The sequence below is a fragment of the Pseudopodoces humilis genome, chromosome 3 (genome assembly GCF_049639895.1).
Source record: "Pseudopodoces humilis isolate 2021_Gansu_Grassland_sample_001 chromosome 3, ASM4963989v1, whole genome shotgun sequence".
Classification (NCBI taxonomy): domain Eukaryota; kingdom Metazoa; phylum Chordata; class Aves; order Passeriformes; family Paridae; genus Pseudopodoces; species Pseudopodoces humilis.
The window spans coordinates 57,102,408-57,122,428 of record NC_142202.1 but is presented as its reverse complement, the minus strand read 5'-3'; the positions used below and the strand labels follow the sequence as shown (position 1 = coordinate 57,122,428).

The 20,021-nt window shown below is 43.3% G+C and overlaps 1 protein-coding gene across 1 annotated transcript in view; it reads left to right on the top strand.

The window, feature by feature from the left end:
- The first annotated feature begins 756 nt into the window (after window positions 1–756).
- The window catches only part of PPP1R14C (protein phosphatase 1 regulatory inhibitor subunit 14C), a 51,830-nt gene continuing 32,565 nt past the window's right edge, over window positions 757–20,021 (top strand). The window contains exon 1 of the mRNA XM_005518396.2: window positions 757–1,092. Coding sequence (XP_005518453.1) covers window positions 808–1,092 — 285 coding nt within the window. The 5' untranslated portion in view covers window positions 757–807. The remainder of the gene's footprint in view (window positions 1,093–20,021) is intronic.

Below are 20,021 nucleotides of genomic sequence, written 5' to 3'. Positions count from 1 at the left end.
TCTGCCCTTGCCACAGGCGAACCTCTTTGCAAATGGGGATGGTCTGGCGTCCCTAACCAGCGCTGTGCTATGTTGGCTGCTTCTTGCAATCATAGGCACATTTTGGTGTGTAGGATGGGCCATCAGTGATTTCACTCAGTCTCTCCTGAGAGACATGAAGCTGCTGAAAGCACTGATGCTAACCTGGCTGCTTTAAAAAGCCATCTCCACGTGGCTAACTGTCACACTGATTGGTGATAGTTTGAAATATTTGCTGTTGGAGTTCACTATCCTGAAATCATTCACGCGCACCCACGTCCACACGCATCACGAAGAGAAGAAAACGATCGCGTTCAGCGTATCAGTGCTGCAGGTATGCAACGTATATGAACGTAGTGTGCGTGACGGGGCGATACTGCATTTCCTTATAGAAAAAGAAAAGTCATAAACCCCCCAGTGGGCGTATGCTCCCGGGGAGCGCCCTGCCGCGGGCACAGCCGCTCCGCCTCCGCCGAGGAGCGGCAGCCCCGAGGCTCCGCCGCGGCACCGCGGCACTCTGGACAGTCCGCTACAATCCTCCGTGTTGTGTTGTGTTGTGTTGTGCCGTGCCGTGCCGAGCCGAGCCGACACACAGCCCCTCCTCTGTCCCCGCCCCAGCCGGCCCGGGCCCACCCCCCGGCGGCGGGGCCGCTGCGCCGCCGAGCCATGCGAGGCTTTAAGCGGCAGGTGCGGGGGAGCGGAGCACACGCGAAAGCGGCGGCTGCTGCGGCCCGGCGGTAGCAGCGGCGGGCGCCTTTCGGCTCGGCGGGAGCCGCGGCGGAGCGGAGCATGTCGGTGGCGACCGGGGGCAGCGAGGCGGCGGCAGCAGCGGGCGGAGGCGGCGGGAACCGCGTTTTCTTCCAGAGCCCCCGCGGCGGCGGCGGGAGCGGCGGCTCCTCCGGCAGCTCTTCCCGGGAGGACTCGGTGTCGGCAGCGGCGGCCGTGGTGCAGGTCCAACAGCGGCGCCACCAGCAGGGGAAAGTGACGGTGAAATACGATCGGAAGGAGCTGCGGAAGCGGCTGGTGCTGGAGGAATGGATCGTGGAGCAGCTGGGGCAGCTCTACGGCTGCGAGGTGCGGGGCCGGGGTTGCGGGTCCCCGGCGCGGTTGCTGTCGCCGCAGTCCCCTCGCCCGCCGCTGCCTCCCTCGCCCCCGACATCCCCCTCCTGCTCCGAGTCGCATTTTGGCGGTGGGCAGAGGAGCGCTGTCATAGCCACCTCCAAATGACATTCCCGGTCCGCCGCCCCCACCCTGCCGCTGCCCCGCGCCTCTGTGGTGCCCCGGCTCAGGGAATGCTGAAAGGTGCCCCATGTCCTATAGAAAGGGTGTCCCCCGTGCCCTCCCGAGGTCAACGGGAGGGGACCGCCCTTTGGGGACGGGCGGTGGCTGCCGCACGGCCGGGCATGGAAGGGTCCTTCTCCTCCGGGGGTACCCGGCGGCTGCGGCAGGTCCGGGAATACCAAGAGGTTCGCCCGCGGCGGTGGTGGCCGGGAGCCGCTGTCCCCGCAGCCTTCCAGGGCAGGGCGGACCGGGGCTCCGAGGCGCCTTCCACGGGCTGGGCGGGTGTCAGTCTCCGTTAGACGAACTGGCCCAGCGCCGGGGAGCTCGGCGGGTGCAGAGCGTGTGCTGGGCACAGGGCGAGCAGGAGGAGGGAGCGGGACCTACGCGGGGGCTGTGCGGAGGCGGCTGTTGTAGAGGAAAGACTCCGGTGCGGGTACGGTCCCCTCTGGATCGTGGTTCTGCGTTACTCCGACCTACAGGAGCGGGGTAGATACTGGCCGGGAAATCGCAGTGAGCAATTCAGAGATTAGGACAAGAATCGAAAACACTGGGGGCTTGTTCGTACCTGATTTGTACGTATCAAGTCTGTTTTTCTGTTACTCTGGGCAAGAGGGAGTGTTGCCAGAATGAATTCTCTTTCGTAGAGGACAGATGAGCAGGAGGATGTTTCAAGATTGTTCAAAGGAATGGCAACTGTTGTCTTCCTTGTGTGGAGATAACGATGTTGTAAGTAAAGGAAGTACCAGTACTTTGTTTTGTCAAAGCTTCATTAAAAATGTAGACTTTGTTATGCCCAGTGGATAGTGTCTCCCACCTCGGGTATTTACTCTTATAAAAGATCAAAACCTTAGGGCTTAAGTGAGGTTCGCACATACTTTTCCCATTAGTAGTCTAATTCACTTTTGTTAGAGAATTCTGAAGTGAGATTTGTTGAAGCCAGATGTGAATTTTGCAACTAGCATGTGCAGGAGCCAACATCTCACTCCTGAGCATGCTGGAGCTGGGAAGAAAAGAGCTTGACAGTCCTTGAGGTGTGGATGTCTTGAGTGGATGTGAAAATATAAATAAACTGAATGGAATATCTAGTACACACATAATACAAATGTTTAAATGAACTCCTTTAATCTCAAAAGTGATTTATTGTCAAATATGTTAGAATGACACATAAAAAATGTTCATGTGTCAGGTTAAACCTCCTTCCTAACTGTTCACATCCATGAGCTGTGGGACGGAAAGATACAAATGGAAACTCCAGTTAAAAATGATAAAAATAAGCAGTTCTTAGACTTTGTCTTGGTGTGACTTGCCTCTCCAGTCTCATGACTTGTTTGGCCACATGGCCTGTGGGCTGGGAGGATTTTTCTGAGGCCGGAAGTGTTTGCAGTTGTTTGTGTGAACTGATGATTCTGTGCCTGTGCAGGCTGATAATGTAGTTAGTGTCTGGCCTGCTGGATGTGTCCTCTGGTTTGACTCTCACTGTTCAAAAACACCAGGCCTGTTTGGGCTGTGTGCTTTTACAGGTGAACTTGTTCTGGTCATGGGAAAGGATGTGGTATATAGGACCAAAGCAAAGCCCAATGGAATTGTTGCTGCTCTTCACAATATTCAAATCACAGGCTTGTTGGAGGAAAACCATTGATTCTTGCACTTATTATAGTTGTTGCTTCCAGCTAAAGTAGAAGGAGGTCTGCTTTAGAAAGTCTTTATTAAGGTGGAGACCATATATAGCTGCATAAAAACAACTTGTTTGATGATTTAATTTCTGAAGTGACTTTTAGGGGTAAAAGTGGTTTAGCATAACAAATCTAAAAAAATGTTTTTAGATTTGAAGGCCAAGGGCAAAATGTTCAAGCCCTCTTCTGCTCTTCTTTGCTGTTATGCATGAACTCTATCCAGAGTCAGCACAGATGATGGTAGTGAAAAGGTCAAGCTATTAATATGCTATCAGAATAAAATTGAAGATGTATGATGAGTGTAGTGATTAGAGACAATAGCAATTTAATGCAAGATGCTTTGCTTGAATCTGCTTGCATTACTTCTAGGCTTAGAGATGTAGCTCTCAGGCTGAAATTTAATCACCTATGCAGACAGTTAATAACCCTGTCTGAGGGCAGGTTGGGAGGGGGTTGGGAATTGCTCACTTCAACCTCTGTGGAAGATCTACAGTAACTTCCCAATGCAATGACATTTAATTTCTGTAACAATCTAAAATCTTCCAGGTTGTCAGAAATAGCCATTGAATTTTTAATCCTGGAAGAGCTAACCAGTGTCAATGTTTCATTGCTATTCTGATTCAGAGCTCTATTTCTAAGGAGCCATGCTCTTCATTTCTGGGAAGAGCAGAAATAAGTAGAGGGTGCTTGCAGTTTGGTGCACTGAATGTAAGACTTGCATGTCTCTTTGTGGGACTGCATAAATGTAGTGCCTGCTCACTGTTTTCCATTTAAATAATGTTTGCTATTATGCTGAAATTCATCAGTAAGTGGATACTTGCAGAAAGACTCCCTTTATTCAAAACTAAACATGTACTCATTGTCTCTCAAGTACTTGCAAGTTAAGTCAGCTATAAGCCTGTCTTGGCGTGGTGACAACATTTAGGAGATGAGGTTAGGAAATAATGAGACAGGTTTGTTTGTGTTCTTTTTCTAGTGGATCTTGTCTTTACTGGTACATTTTTAGTTTTAAAAATTGGATGCCAAGTGATATAATGATGTTGGGGATGTGACTTAGAAGGAGATATTTGAGACTATTTTTAATGCAGACCTCAGTTATATGACACAGAGATTAGCTTTAGAAAGGTTACTTCCACATCATGCAGACTTTAGGGATAAAAGACCCTTTACCTGAATAGTAAAGGTTATCAAGGTAGAAAACTTTAATAGGACCAGAGAGACTTAAGCAGGATTTGTTTGGCACCAGAACCTGCCAGGCTAATGTACTCAGGTCTGGTGCTTCAGGAGAGTATGGATCTGTCTGTTTGCTTCTGGGACTTCTTCATTAAAAAAAAAAATTAAAAAAAAAATTAAAAATTATAACCTGTTTGTTCTGGTTTCTGTGAATGCTGAAACTGAGGTTATAGTTGCAGGTTAGTATATTGAAAATGCAATCCCTTAATTGCAGGACTTGAACTGGCTTCAGTGTTGACCTTTATTAGGGATCTTGGTACTAAATATAATTTCTTCACAGATGCTTTTGTTTTGGGCTAAATCCATTATTGGTTAGGAATTGCAGAATAAGGCTGCACAGAACAACTTACATCATCACTGTTCATTCTCTGATGGTTTGCAACTTGCAGTTCAGCATGAAAATGGTGACAGACCAGTTTTTCTGATGTATAATCTATGTTGTGTGCACCTGCCAAACTTGTATGACTTTGTATATGGAAAAAAGAGACCACTGGACTTCTCCCCAGAAACCATTCAGTTCTGCGGGTGAATTTCTGTGCTCTAGGGTCTTGTCTATCTGGAATTATAGCATTTGCTACAAATGGCACACAGATTTTTGCACAATACTGAAGAAAGATTTTGCTTGTGCTATGGGTTTGTTGCTGAATGTTTTTTAATGTAGAGATTTGCTTGTGTAAATCAAGTGAGCCCCTAGACTTTGCACTCTAAAAGCTGAATACCTTGCCTTCTGAGATGTTGCTGAGTTTAGCTGAGTAATCAACTATTTTATTAGAGTATGTCTAATGATGTATGGAAGTCAGCGCTTGGGAGGGGATATGATGTTGGTCTGGAAGTACCAGAGTGTTGTGTCCAGGCTTATTTTTCCATTTCAGGAATGGAAATTCCCTGAGATTGTGTTTAAAAATTCACTGTAAGATAAAATACTGTTGGAAGGGCCCATGCATAAAGGCCCTTCAGGCATTTCCTTTAAGAGTACAAATCCATGTCAGGCTGAGAATTGTTATGTGTAAGATTTTCTTCTCTCTTCTGGTACAAATACTGCAATGACAAGAGTGGTATGAAGCACTGAAATGGGTAAGGGGTTTCATGTTGGCAGTGGACGGTAGGAGTGAAGGGAGCAATTTAACTCAGTCCTGCATGGATCAGGAGCTTCCTTCGCCTTGGTTGCTCAGTGACTGCAGAGCTGGAGAACACCCTCTTTGTCTTCCTGAAACTGCTGGGATATGCTAGCATTTTCCTCCACACACTGTCATTTCCAAAACAGCCTGGTCAGCATGCTGCTGAGGCTGCCATATGGTGATGTGGACCTGATGGTATGATCAGGTACTACTTACGCCTCAGGCTCTAGTGAGATAATGTTTGGAATTCTTTATTCATCTCTCAGAAAGGCATTTGTTAAGTAAATCCACTGAATAAAACACTACAGAAACGAACTTTTGCCTACTGTCTCAATCTTTGAATAGATTTCTTCTAACTTGGACTAAGATCTCAGCATGTGGATTCCTTTCGAAGTGGATTAGAAGTGGAAAGAGGCTGAGAAGGATCTGAGAACTAGAGTGTCACTCTAAAAAGATGCAAGTTAGGAGGAGACGTAATAAAGGATTTCTTTCTTTGGCAGATTGAATGTTACAGTTTAGATGCATTGGAGTAATGTACTTGTAGGTCCACCAAATTGCTTAGAAATTTATTTGGATTATTAATTTTGGATGGCTCTTACAGATCTCCATGTTGTACAGCACAAACTTTGGTGTCCTCTCTTGAGAGCAGGGATAACTGTACAACATACTTGTGTCAGCTGAAGGGTTACTGTGATGAGACCTGTAAAGGACACAGGAAACACAGGTGTAGCAAAGGCTTATTCTATCATGTATCAACCACAGAAATGTATTTGAATCCCAAGAGCAGAAAATGGGAAGCCTAAGAAACGCATGTTATTTTAAAACAAACCTTGTGAAATGCATGCAGTTCTTGTTAGAGGAATAGGCTTAAGGATCTGTGAGGGTCGAAAGCACCTGATGGTGATAAAGCCAGAGCCTTCTGTTTCTGAATGAACTTCTTAACATCTAGACTCAAGTTCTAAAGACCCTTCTCTAGCAGGAAATATACCACTATTCAGCTACTGAACTTGCCTTCTTTTTGCATGCAAAATGTGTAAAACAGTGCAAAGGAATGTAAGGATAGAAGTTCATCACAGTCAAGTGCAAGGTTCTGCACATGGGTCAAGGCAGTCCTAATCACAAATACTAGTGGGGTGGAGAATGGACTGAAAGCAACCCTAAGCAGAAAACTTGGGAGTGTTGGTTGACAAGAACCTCAACATGAGCTGGTGATGTGCACTTGCAGCCCTGAAAGCCAGTTGCATCCTGGGCCATGTTAAAAGCAGCATGGCCAGCAGGTCAAGGGAGACAGTTCTTCAGCATTTACTTCACTCTTGTAAGACCCCACCTGGAGTACTGCATCCAGCTCTGGAGCCTCTAGCATAAGAAAGACATGGACCTGTTGGAGTGAGTCCAGAGGAGGGCCACAAAGATGATTGGGGGCTGAAGCACCCCTCCTGTGAAGGCCAAGAGTTGGGATTGTTCAGCCTGGAGAAGAGAAGGCTTCAGGGAGACTTAGAGGGGGCCTGCAAAGACACTTGAGAGGTGCATGCAGTGAGAGGGCAAGGAGGAATGGCCTTAAACTGACAGAGGACAGGCTTAGATGAGGTATTGGGAAGAAATTCTTCACTGTGATGGTGGTCAGGCACTAGAACAGCTTGCCTAGGGAAGTTGTGAACTTCCCATCCCTTGAAGTGTTTTAAGTTGAACTTGGATGTGGCAGGATTAGTGGAAGATGGGGATTTGAACTAGATGAGTTTTAAGATCCCTTCCAACCCAAACCTTTCTATGATTCCAAGAAAATAATTTTTCTACTATTTGATCTTTGTTTAGTCTAGATGTCATTTCTGCACTGGTCAAAGTTCATTGTTTTATCTGAATCAGCAGCACTATTCTTGACTTCCAATTTAAAGCTTCGCAACACAGATTATCTTTTAGCAGCTATTCCATAGCATTTTTTTTGTCCTTTTTCTCTCTGTTCAAGATTCAACTGGTCTCTTTGCTGAAGCAGTAGGTGTGGTTGTTTTATAACAAGGTGAGTAAATAATTGATTGCTTACATCACTTAAGATTTTATAATTGTACGTCTTATTAACAGTAGCTTCCAATCTTTGTGGCTACAAAGACTCTTGTGCCTTTAGGCAAATTGTTTTACATAGAGCCAGTACTTGATTATCCAGGATAACAAAGGAGAAAAGGGGTTGGGTGGGAGAATGTGGATACAATGGAAAAACTCTGGATAAAAAAATAAATGGTAAGCTGCTACGAATCATGCAGTGAATGTGCAGTTGAAGGGGAAGAGGGGAACTGGTCATTAATCTACCCTTTTTTACCATTCAGGTTTACCACAAAAATTCATTATATTGCTTTTGGATTGAGTGTAGCTTGGATGTGTCTGTACTTGTAGCACAATTTAACTACAACATGGATGATCCATCCACAGATAGCTGAGAGCAGGTTACATTGTGCTTTGCTGAGGATGCTGGGCTGATTTGAGCGCTGTTGGCGCCTTGAACTTTTTGCAGCACTCCTCATTACAGGATCCCAGAGTTCTTTAGCAGCAAGTATAAATACAACTTCACATTACCTTGAGTAAAAAAAGGGAAAGTAAGAAAAATTTGCATGTGGGGGGAAACAAGTGACAAAACCCGAGAAAAAGGCTGTGTACATAATGTATTTTTTTCCTCCATCTTCAATAGTAAGGCCATTGTTCTCTGGATATGCAGCCCCGTGAGCTGGGAGATGAATTGAGAGCAGAATGAAGCATAACAGCCTTGTAACCCTGTGTTATGACAGAGTGGAGTCTCTCTCCTTTTTTCTCTGTGCTTTGCTTTAGCTGATGTAACCTGTGTTGTTGAAGCAAATGCCTGAAACAAAAACAACCCTGTTTAAATGAGGAAAATACCTATTTCATGGAATGTTTGACACCTCTTAAAAGGCATAGGAAATATTTCTAAATAGGTCTTGTATCTAAATAAAAAGATGTGAAATTAAGTCTTACTTCAACTAGAACAAGTAATGTCATAGTTTACTCTTGCGACCACTCTAAACTCACTCTCTTTTGAGTCATACCTTGCAAAGACTGGCTAAGCTCCTGGTTGCATTCTCATGATTCTCCCTTTAGAACAGGTTATCAGCCACTTTAAAAACACTGTAAAGGGACTTAAAGCCCAACCAAAAAACCCTATGTGGTTTATAGAGCATACTGCTGTATATATTGTGTATGTTACATAATATTCTGACATTGTGGGAGATACCAATGGGGGGAAAAAAAAGCTATCCCATCTCTAACCTGATTCAGTCTGAGTTATGGTCCCCTTGTCTCTTGTCACTACAGGTGATAAAGCAGCAGTAGCAATATCAATCCATTCCTCCAATCTTGTGTCTTGCCTGCAGTATTCAAAAGCAAAGTTGTCATTTTTCCCTGCCTTACATCTAACTCCAGAAACTTCTATTTGACAGCATAAATTGAGCAGGTTAGACGTGGCCATTCATCTTTGTCATTGCAAATTTTGGCTGCCTGTTTCAAAATGTTAGAAGCTTCTTTTGCTGTTCTCCCATGTGACACATGGAATTATGGAAGTCAAGATTCCTAGAACTTATTAATGCTGGAGAAGAGGTGTAAAATCTTAATTGTATGCAGTCCATACAGCAGTAATAGGACTGCATTTCAAAGGATAGAATAAATTTAACCTGTTAAAGATCTTCTTGGAACAAGAAATTGTTTGGGCAGAGGTACACACTAAAACATATCAAATCTTCTTTGAAGTGATAAGTATTTAATTCTGAGGATCACATTTCATTAGCAGAACTGTTGCCTCCCCTTGCTGCTCCACCACTCCCTCCCACCCTGGAAGCATGATATCTGTTCTAGGAACCAGTTCAGCATGGCATCTTAAATTATTTTCAGGGAACACACAAATCACAGTCCCAGAAGGCATCTTGTATATTTTCAATCCATGTGATATTTATCAGCAGCATAGATGTAGTGGATCTAAATATAGAGAAAAACCGTAACATGTTTCTATAGGTCTTTAATTATTAGAATGCTTGTAGATGATTGATTCAGTGTAATACTGTTCAGCTTGTAAAGCAAAGGTAGTATAGAAGATAGCATTAATTAAGAGGCCTAATGGTAAGCAAGTGAATGGCTAGTGTGCATAGTGGTGCTAGTCTAGAGGTGGTACTTCCAGTGGTGACTCAAAAGAGTTTGCCATTCTAAATATGCTGCCAACGAGAGAATCACACACTTCAGTCTTCTGTGTTGGACTTCATAAGTGCAAATGATGGCACAATCAATGCCTAATGAAAATCCTCTTGCCAGACTGTCTTAATAGGATTACTTTCCAGAACACAGAACTGGGAAGCATCTCCTAGGTCACATGCATCTGCATTGTTACTTGCAGATAAGCTCTTTGCATTTGATAAAATTTTTTAATGGAGTAACTCGGTTATATGATGCTTCTTTCCACATAATTTCATGTATTTAAATATGGCTTTTAAACCCTTTAGGCACTAGGATCTTTCCCATCCCTTCCATAAAATATAGAAAGACATAACCAAAAGACTAATACTTGGTTGGAATGAGCTTGCTTGGACTTTCACTCTGGGGTGAAATTTAAACAGATTGTAAATGTGCTTTACTGCCTTTTCTTACTCTGGGCATCATCATACTTAAGTGATGACCACAGCTGAGGGCAGAAGTATTAAGACAGAGATTCTCCTGTAGGTCACTTACTACCTTATAACAAAATCCATCTTTTGAGTATGTTTGCAGACTCAGGGAGAAATATGCTTACTAGTATTTCATGGAATTAATTTAGCACTCCTTAGAAAATATGTTAGTGGCTTAAGATCCTAACTTATTTTAGCACTTGAATGATAATTTTTTTGAAGTGGATATCTAAATTAACTCTAGCATGATACAAGTGATTAGTTCTACTTTAGATGACTAGTATATAACATTTTGACACACTTACTTTAAACACAGAGAATGCCCTGAACCTTTACAGTTGGTTGCTTTACATTTTAAAAGATAGTACCTCAAGCACATAGTGCATTTTTTTTTTTTGTCAGAAGAAAATTCCAGATGTTCTGGAATAAACTGTTGTGTCTTTTTGTGTGTGTTATGCTGGTAGTAATCATGCCATTTTAGGTTTATAGTTAAATTTTGTATTCCTGTTTTAGGTGTGTTGAGGTAAAACTGCTTAGTATTCTTTCTTAAAACATTAACAAAGCACCCTAGAATTTGGATTATGTTGATACTGAAAACTGAATCCTTTCTGAGTGCAGAAACTGGTGAGGGGAAGGAGTGCTGTTGGTAACTAGTTCACAGGCAGCCAGAAACATTCCAGTTCTTATTCAGCTGTTGCTGCAGTACTGTCTAGTCTGCTTAGCTAAAGATTTAATCAACTTGCTTACAGCTAGCCAACTACTTTTTGTTTATTAAACCCAAACTCTTAGGCAGAAGATTTGCTTTAGTGTCTTGAAGTAATAGCAATAACTAGTGCATTCATTTATACGAGGAATCAAGGTATCAATCTTTCACTGTATAATGTTGAGACTGTCTTGTCTCAGGTTGGGGGCAACAGAGGCTTCCAGGACTAATTCTGTAAAAATCAACACCTAAGTAACATTTCTGCCTTCCCCCCCCCCCCAGTATGTCTCTGAACATTTTAATTTTTTTTTTTTTTTAATTTATCAAATTTCACCTTAACATATGTAATGACTACATTTAGTATTAGAATTTTTAGCTCATACTCTTGGTTAGTAGTTTGCAGTGCATTTAATATAGGAAGTGGAGGGGGGCAGGCAGGACTATGCGCCAAAATACTTTTCTGGGAATCTGACAGATAAGAAGCACTGGAATCAAACAGGGGTCCTATATAGCCTTTAGCTCCCTTCTCTTTTTGTCATCCTTGGTGGGATAGTCACAGCAGGTTATGCCATCTCCTGGATCTGGAGTTGTTTGCGAATTCATTTTAAAGATCCCTCAGGCACTTTTCCATGTTTTGCAGTTCAGGGACTTGCCTGTGTAGCCAAGTGGTGTCTCTGGCCCCCGGGGAAGAGGAGTGTCTGCTTTAAAGCATGTTAGAACTCCTGCTGATATTTCTTGACACCACTGGACCAGAGCCAAAATGCATTGACTGCCAGTCCCTGGCCTGCCTGCTGCTCCAAATGAGTATCTGGGGGGGAGGGAGAGTCGTCACGGTGTAGAGTATACTGCTATGCCCAGGCACCACTTGGAGGAATGACTTCTTATAAACCATGAGAAACTGTCTGTATCTCTTGTGTACTAAATTTCTTCAAAAATACTGCATTGCTTCTAGATTCTGCAGGATGTGAGTGCACTTGTTTCTATACCACTGAATAAAACATCCCCCCCGACCTCCCCAGCCCCAGAAAACAGACTTCTTGTCTCTTGTGTTAAATCTTAAAGGACCTAATACTTCTGGCTAAATAAATAATGGTGGTTGAAAACTGTCTCCTGTTCCAACCAGTAACACTTTAATTGGCTGGTAAGACAAAAATGTGGTGAGAAGACTATGAGTGTGTCAGATGCACGATGTACCCAAACTGTATGACTTTTATTGCAGTAGTCAATTTACACGCAGCTTCTCAGTGTAAAGAAAATCAATGCTGGAGACTAACAGATTGTTTTTACAGGGCTGCTGAAACTGAGATGAGGAGAGCCATTTAGAGGCCTCATTATATCACGTGCTCGTTCCTTGTGTTCTTTCAAACAATCTGATGGAGTAATTAATCCTTGAAGTGCCCCAAGAGGCAAACCTACTTAATTGCACTGCTGTTTAGCCTAAATTCCCAGACTGCAAAGGACCTGGTGTTAATCCTTTTTGATCAAAATTTTTTCATGGAGAATATATATATATATATATGTTCCTTAGGTTGTTTTCATCTTCTCTCTTAAACAAAAGCAATCAGTCAAATTTGACCTAGTGTGGCATGGTCCTAGTCATTATTGCATTCTTGCTGTAGGCAGAATTATGTACAAATTGCAGGGAAGCACTCAGCTGCACTTGTGTTGCTTGGAGATGGAGAGTGACCTACTGTTGTGAATTGCAGAAGGCAGATATGTCCTGTGACTACTATGTGAAAAGTCTTTCCACTTGCATAGTCATCAAGGCAGCAACATTTATGGCTGGTGGCTTAAGCTCTGTGCCTTTCAAGAGTGACTAAGTAGCAGTGATTTGGTGTACAGCATGTATTTGCTACTACTTTCTGCTTGACATGGAAGTAAATGATCACAAAAAACATGTGTCCTTCCTATCTGCTTTGGAGTGTTCTAAGAGAAGTGGCATCCAGGCATAGAATTAGCACATCCTGTTTTTGTTTTGAGAATACAAGGCATTTGTTTTGGAGACAGCACTTGATTTTCAACAAAGTCTTGTTGAGATTAGATCCATGTTATGGATATGGTTAGGAAGTGTTGAATGCTCAGTAAAGTCTGTGATCAATGCTTCATCTTCATTTAGCAATTTCACACTCTAGTGATTCCTTTAGACTTCTGTAGAGATGCACAAATTAGACAACAATTCCTTAACCAGCATGATCTGGATATATTTAGATAAGTTGAAGTTGTTTTGACAGTTCAGTTATGAAAAATAAGCAGAATAGCGGTGCTAGTACTGAAGAAGATTAAATGAAGTCTGACTGGGTATCAGTTCCTTCTCTATGCTTACTAGTGACACTGAAGTTGCAGAGTGCAAGGTTCTTTGCATAATGAGCAGAGAGAGTTAGTTTTTTTTTTAAATTAACGTTATGGAAAAATGGAATTCCTGGTATGCTCTACTATGACTGGCAGTTTTTTCTTGGAGAAATGGGTATTTTGGTAGAGTAAAATTTTTTTTCCCTGTAGTCACATCATCTCGCCAATGAATTTTTTTTCTGTTGTGCTAAAGATGATAAAACTACAGCCATTGAGCAGGTGATTGACTTTAATTATTGAAGTTATGGACACCATGAAGTGGAAGGTTCAGAATCTTGTGGCATTTGCCCTTGTATTTCATGTGATGCTTGTTTTTCATCACTTAGTAGCAATGGCATGGATCCCAGAGAGGTGCTCTGCCTTGTGTCATGCCCACATCCCCACCTGCTGGCTATATCCCCATGTTCACTGCCTGTGGCTCTAGGGTAATTTATCCTCATAGGATGCTTACCACAAGGACACATATCCTGCCTTGAGAACTGCTCTGAAGTGTAAGTGCTTGAGAAGTTGGAGTCGTTGGTAACTTTTTTTAAAACTATTGTTCTAGCAAGTCATAACTGTCCTAGCTGTCATAAACACCATGTCTTTTACTAGTGAAGAATAAATAGACCTCTGTCCTCTAGAGCTTGCTTCTGTCTGTCTCTGCAGTAGGCAGCAGACAGTTATCCACTGCCTCTGAACCAATGGGAAGTGCTGGGTTATCAGGGCCACGTGGAAAGAGATTGGAAAAGAAAGTGAAAAGTTATGAGGACCTGGTGAGGTAGAACTAAGGTAGAGATGGCAGTATGCATATGTAAAGTGTATAGTAGACTGCCTGCCTTGTATACATATTTTTCCAGGTTATTTATTTCAGTAGTGTGTACTTCGGATCCAGGTGTGTAGGCGAATGTCTCTCTGGCCAAATTCTGCTGGCTTGCTTGTGCCAGTTTGATAAATGAGTAATTTTTCTTCTGGCTTTCTTTCTTCCTGTGCCCTCAAGTCCCTGATTGAATTTGTCCCCTCTGTCTTTCTCTACTAAAGACTCACAGAAATATTCACAGTAGTGAAAGAGAGAACTTCAGAAGTCAGGGATTGTAGGGACAAATGAGATTGACAGTAGTTTGCTATAAGTTTGCTTCTCTTGCCTTGGAATTTTGTATTTTAGGAAGACGGAGGTAGATTAGAGGGAGAAGTAATATGGTTGCTATCAACAACGGCTGGTATTTCTACAATTAGTGAGGATGTCTGCACTTCTAAATCTGAAGACACATGACATACTGAAATGCTTCTAAAGCATTTGCCCAGTGTTTTTTGTAATTTGTACATCAGATCTGGGCAAGTGTCTTCAGGTACACTTGTACAGTCACCCTGTCACTCCAAGCCTATTGCCAGTAGATGAAATGGTCTTTGTAGATGGCTTTTCCTCAGACAGTTCTGGGATGATAGGTGTTCAGTAAGGTAAGTTGTTGATGGCCATATGGGCTTCCTTATGGAACAGGAACCAGGTCTAAAGATCTGAGGTGCTGGCTACAGCAAAAATGAAATAACAGACAGGTTTGAATTGATGTTGTGCACTCTGTACCTCTTAAAGGCATGTTATGAGGAAAATTTTTAATAGAGGAGATTTTTCACTCACGAAACTCAGCTAAACACTCACTTAATTTTAGTACTACCACCTCATACAGATGGTTAGTGTTAGAAAATTGCAGTCTTCCACATTTATTGTTGAAGTGACCTGTTCACCCTGTCACATTATGGCATCTGCTTTTATTATGGAATACCACAATTTTCTCATCCTTTTGACTTTAAAAAAATAAATTACGAAAAGGCAAAACCTGAACAGTATATGCAGTTATTTCATAGCACTGAACTGGAGAATTAGGGATGTATTTTGGAAGCACTGTAACAGACTGGCTGGCTATGCCTTGAAAAAGCATATTTCTTCCCTTTTCATTTTCACAGCTGCAGTGTTAAGCATAAAAGCAGTGAAGTTAGAGTATGTCTGACTCTGTCCTCCCACACTGGCTTGTTCTTCATGTCGTATGATCGTTACTTTTAGGAGTCATCCATGTTTAAGTGGGTTTTGTTTTTGGCTTTGATTTTCAAATGGTCAGTTAGCAATCAGCATTAAGAAAGTTGCATGAAAGCCTAGCCTGGGAGTTTCTTGCCCTGGAAGACAAAATACATCGACATATATAGACAAGGCAAAACAAGGAAAGCCATCTGTGCGTTAGCGAAGACTGACTTGCAGGGTAGCTGTGCACAGAGCAGTTGGCTTTCAGCTCTGCTGCTGTAGATGAGTCTGGTGCTGTAGAGGAGTCTTTGCTTGCTGCAGTCTAAGGAGAAAGGGAAGAATAATAGCAAGTGGAGGTTGTGTGTTAGTGGAGAGGAATTAATATATGCAAAGATATTCTCGTTTGGCATGACTTTAACATTGTGTTGGAGATATTGCAGGAAATGAGACATGGAGTGGAAGTTGGAAGAAAAGGAGTGTGACTTCTTGTCTCCTCTCTTCTGATATTCAAATTCTCCCCACTCAAATCTTATAATGCTCTATGTAGAGCAGTAGTGATGCTGGAGCTGACTTCTGATAAAAATGCAGCTACAGAACAATACAGAACAGTAGTATTGCTGGTGAGGCTGTCTGGCAGTGAGGGAAGAAAAACCTGGGCACCCTTGGGAAAGGAGGATGGTTGTGGAATCATAGAATTGTTTAGGTTGGAAAAGACATTTAATATCAATAAGTCCTAACATTAACCTAGCACTGCCAAGTCTGCCACTAAGCCACATCTACATGTCTTTTAAATACCTCCAGGTATAGTGACCCAACCAATTCCTTGGGCAGCGCATTTCCATGAAGAAGTTTTTCCTAATATCCAATCTAAACTCCTGGCATGGCTTGAGGCTGTTTCCTCTTTCCCCCTCAGTTGTTTGGGAAAAGAGGCCAGCACTTCCTTTCAGATACTTGTAGGGAGCAATAAGGTCTCCTTGCGTCTCCTTTTCTCCAGGCAAAACAACCCCAGTTCCCTCAGCTACTCCTTTTAAGACTTGGGCTCCAGACCCTTCACCAGTTCTATTGCCCTTCCCTGGAAATACTTGCAGCACCTCGCTGTCTTGCAGTGAGAGGCCCAAAACTAAACATAGGATTTGAAGCGTAGCCTCTCCAGGACTCAGTACAAGTCAATGATCACTTCTCTTGCCCTGCTGGCTGGACTATTTCTGCTACAGGCCAGGATGCCATTGGCCTTCTTGGCCACCTGAGGACACACTGGCTTGGGTTCAGCTGCTGTTGACCAGCACTGCCAGGTCCTTTTTTAATGAGCAGCTTTCCAGCCACTCTTCCCCAAGCCTGTAGCGCTGCATGGGAGTGTTGTGACCCAAGTGCGGGACCCAGTACTTGGCCTTGTTGAGCCCCAGCCCAACAATCCTGCCTGCCCGGATCCCTCTGCAGAGCTTCCTACCCTCCAGCAGTTCAACATTCCCTCCCAACTTAATGTCATCTCCAAACTGACTGAAGGTGCGCTCAATCCCCCATCCAGATTATCGGTAAAGACATTAAACAAGACTGATCCCAGTACTGAGCTCTGAGGGACACTACTTGTGACCGGCCAGTGGTCAGCAGCCCTGTGTCTGGCTCCACGGTGCTGGGCAGGAGGTGTTCCTTGCATGAGCTCACCTGGGGATGCCTCTGCCAAAAATGTCTGCAAAAATGGTTTTTGGTGGCAGGTCTGCTCTTCAGTGTTGGTTTATGCAGCGATCTGGCAGTGCTGCGTGGGGCTCACCTCAGCGTGCAGCCCTGGGCCTTGCTGCAGGTTCCCCAGCACGCTCATGCCACACCTGTTCTGTGGGAGTTGCCTGGAGCAGGGAATGGCAGCCAGGGCCTGTCCCACCCCCGGCCAGGAGCACTGGGGCAGCCCCAGCCCTGGGCGTCTCCTTGTGGCTGAGCCAAGGGCAGGCTGGGATGTGGGTCCGGCTCAGCAAGGCCTGTGGCTGGGCAGGGCTGTGGGGAGCTGGCCCTGCTGGGACGAGGCTGAGCAGGGGCTCATGGCCGACATGGGGGCTGTGGGGACAGCCCTGCGGCTCAGGCTCTCCAGTTTGGCTTCCCGGTCCGGCTTGCCTGTGGGTGGAGCCTGTTTTAGGATACATTTTTATGGGAGGCTTTGGGTGTTTATTAAGGCTGTTGGGTGCAAATAGAGGAAGTTTGTCCTTGAAGGGAAAGCTCCAGGTCTGGATTGCAGACTGTAATGCAGGGCTGTGGGGTATGTTAACATCTGTGTCATGACTGAGCATTTGAAGAGGTTGGTGCAGACCCAGCTTTGTTATCATAACCAAAGGTGTGAGAAGGTGTGTGTTGCACCATTAATTTAGTTTTCATTTAAAGACTTGTTTTTTGAAGTGCCTTTGTTCAGCCATGAAACCCATTTAAAAGTCAACTTCTGAAGCTGTGTTTCTTATTTTAATTTCCTCACATCATAACAGTTTGATATGCTGAAAGATTTTGCTTGCTACAGAGTCTTCGTTGCTGAGGCTGAAATAGTTGTAAAAGGCAGACCAGGGGACAGGAAAAGAGAAGTGGGGCAGGCAAGCCCAGAGTCCATCAATGCTGCTTGGAGGCCCTGCAGGCTTGTTGGGGACTGGCTGGAGGTGTTAAAAGGAGAAAAGAAGTTTCTTCATGAGTGCTATAACTGATCCACTATTCCTCCAGAAGCTGGCCATGCAGTCTCCTCCCATCACTGGCATGCAAGTGGAGGGGTAGGTAATGCAGGATTAGAGGAAGTACAGAAAATCAGAAAAGCTGATTGCTTTTCTAGTTGTGTCTTCATAATATTTGGAGTACTACTTGACCTGCAAAGATTCCTGTAGGTAAGAAAAAAAGATTAAATTTGCTGGATAGTAGTTTCTTTGCAGCAGTGTAAGCTGATCTTGACTGCTGCTGTGTTATTGGTGCCTTAAAGAAAACTATCAGCAGGCTAATGGCAGCTTTGAAAACAAAAATTTAGCCTGCTTCATCCTATTCGTCCAAAGAGATTAACATTTCTGATCCTAATGATCCATTTGACTGCCAGGATTAACCACATCTCAAGAAAAATTGTATGCAGTTAAACTAGAAGAAGCCTGTTAATGTAACACTGAAGCTGTGTGATTGGGGACAGCCAAGCAACTGGAAGACAGATCTTTAGAACTGAGGTTGGTTTTCATTTGACTCTCAGACAATTTTATTCTTCCTGTTTCCCAGATAAATATTTACATTGCTTTAATTCTGAAGCACAATCTGAAGTGCTCAAAGGTTAATGAACAAAGCTTCAGTACTAAGGGCTAGCTAAGTATTTCCTTTGTGTCAGAGATGGAAACAATCACTTTGTGACACACATGCTTGATGGTAAGATCCTACTGGCAGGTTGTTGGAATGATTCACCTGTTTAAGTTGTGTTTAATTGTAGGACCACCCCCATTTACTGTTTGTAATTAGTTTCCTAAGTATGAAGTTCCTCACTCTTCAGAAACAAACTTCCTTGTGAATTGCAAACTTCTGCAGGATAGCAGGCTTGTAATACACAAATTAATTTGGTGTTCAGCTGGCATGTTTCTTTTGTGTGCAAGACAGCCTTGCATGTAAAACACAGCCAGATGCAGAGCAGGCTGAGAGCTGGCCTGGGCTCCTGGATCCGGCGCACTCTTAAACTGCATGGATCACTGTGTACTTAGGCACTTCAGTCCCATATGCCTGTTGCTAGGACCACAGGTGTCTTATTCCAGTCGGTTTTTTCCTGCATTAAACTGAGCTGCTTTTTATTTCCCAGGGAATTGTGGGCACTTGTCTGTTCTTGTTTTGAGGGGAAAGGGAAGAAGATATTGTGGGAAAGCATCAAATAACTGAATTTGCTTTAGGGCTGAAATCAAAAGGCTATAATCATCAAAAGGTGGAAGAGAACTAGCCCACAAGAAAGCAGCAGTGAGGGTTTTGCCTGTAACTCCAAAAAGGCCAGGGTGGCTGGGAACGGAGCCCTGAATGCAAGGTGGACTGACTACTTAAGTGAGTGAGTGGGAGCTCCTTTGGAGCAATGCCTGAGTAAAGGCCAAAGCTGACTTGGTATGAAACAAAATGTTACAAGAAGGCCAGAACAGTTTCCCATGAATAAAAAAGACAAATGAGACAGTTACTGTTGCCTTGGCTTCTTGGGCAATGTGAAGATGTTTTGATGTAAAACTTTGGCCCAGAGCAATCACTCTTCTCACCTAAGACAGATTGAATGTATAGATAACATAAGCCACCAAACTGCTCTTACTGAGAGATTGGTAATTTTTAACTGCAGCTTGTTTCCCTGTACATTTGGAATCTTGTAGATTGGAAGCTCAACCAGCTATTATTTCTCCTTTGGCTCTATCTGAAGTGTTTCAGGACTTCATATGAATATTCTCTACTTGAGTGCATACATGGAGTTTCAGTTATAAAAGGTGGTTATTTTTTCTTTGTGTGTACTTTCTGTTTGTTTGTTAAGAACAACGGCATGAGTGAACTGAAAAATTAACCTGCATTCCTTAGTGTATTTTCATAAGTAGTTACCCAGATCTACAGCAGAAACCACAGTAGGAAGTGAGTTCTGATCTGTGTAGAAACAAGGTGAAACTGATGTTCTAATTTTTCTAATTAACTACATAATTGTTTAATCCCTTTGGAAAATGGTGGTGTAAATTTGTGTACTTTGGTTTTGAATATTTTTGTTTTACAAAGTATCTTATGACTTGGCTTCTCTTTATTCAGTGGTAGATGCCAAAGGCATTATATGAAGCATCTTCAGCATTTTTAAAGTGGAATAAATATAGAAGTACTCTTGGCACGGCTATCTCCATCTTGCAGCTGAAGGTAATGGGGATTTTAAACAAAGGGTGTTGGGTATATTTGATTTCAGTGATTGGCAATGGATTCTGCTACCTTCTTTTAACTCTGAAGTTAAAAGATAGGCCAGCCAGAAAGCTTGTGTTAGCCTCTTTTCTGGTCACAAAATGCTTCCTG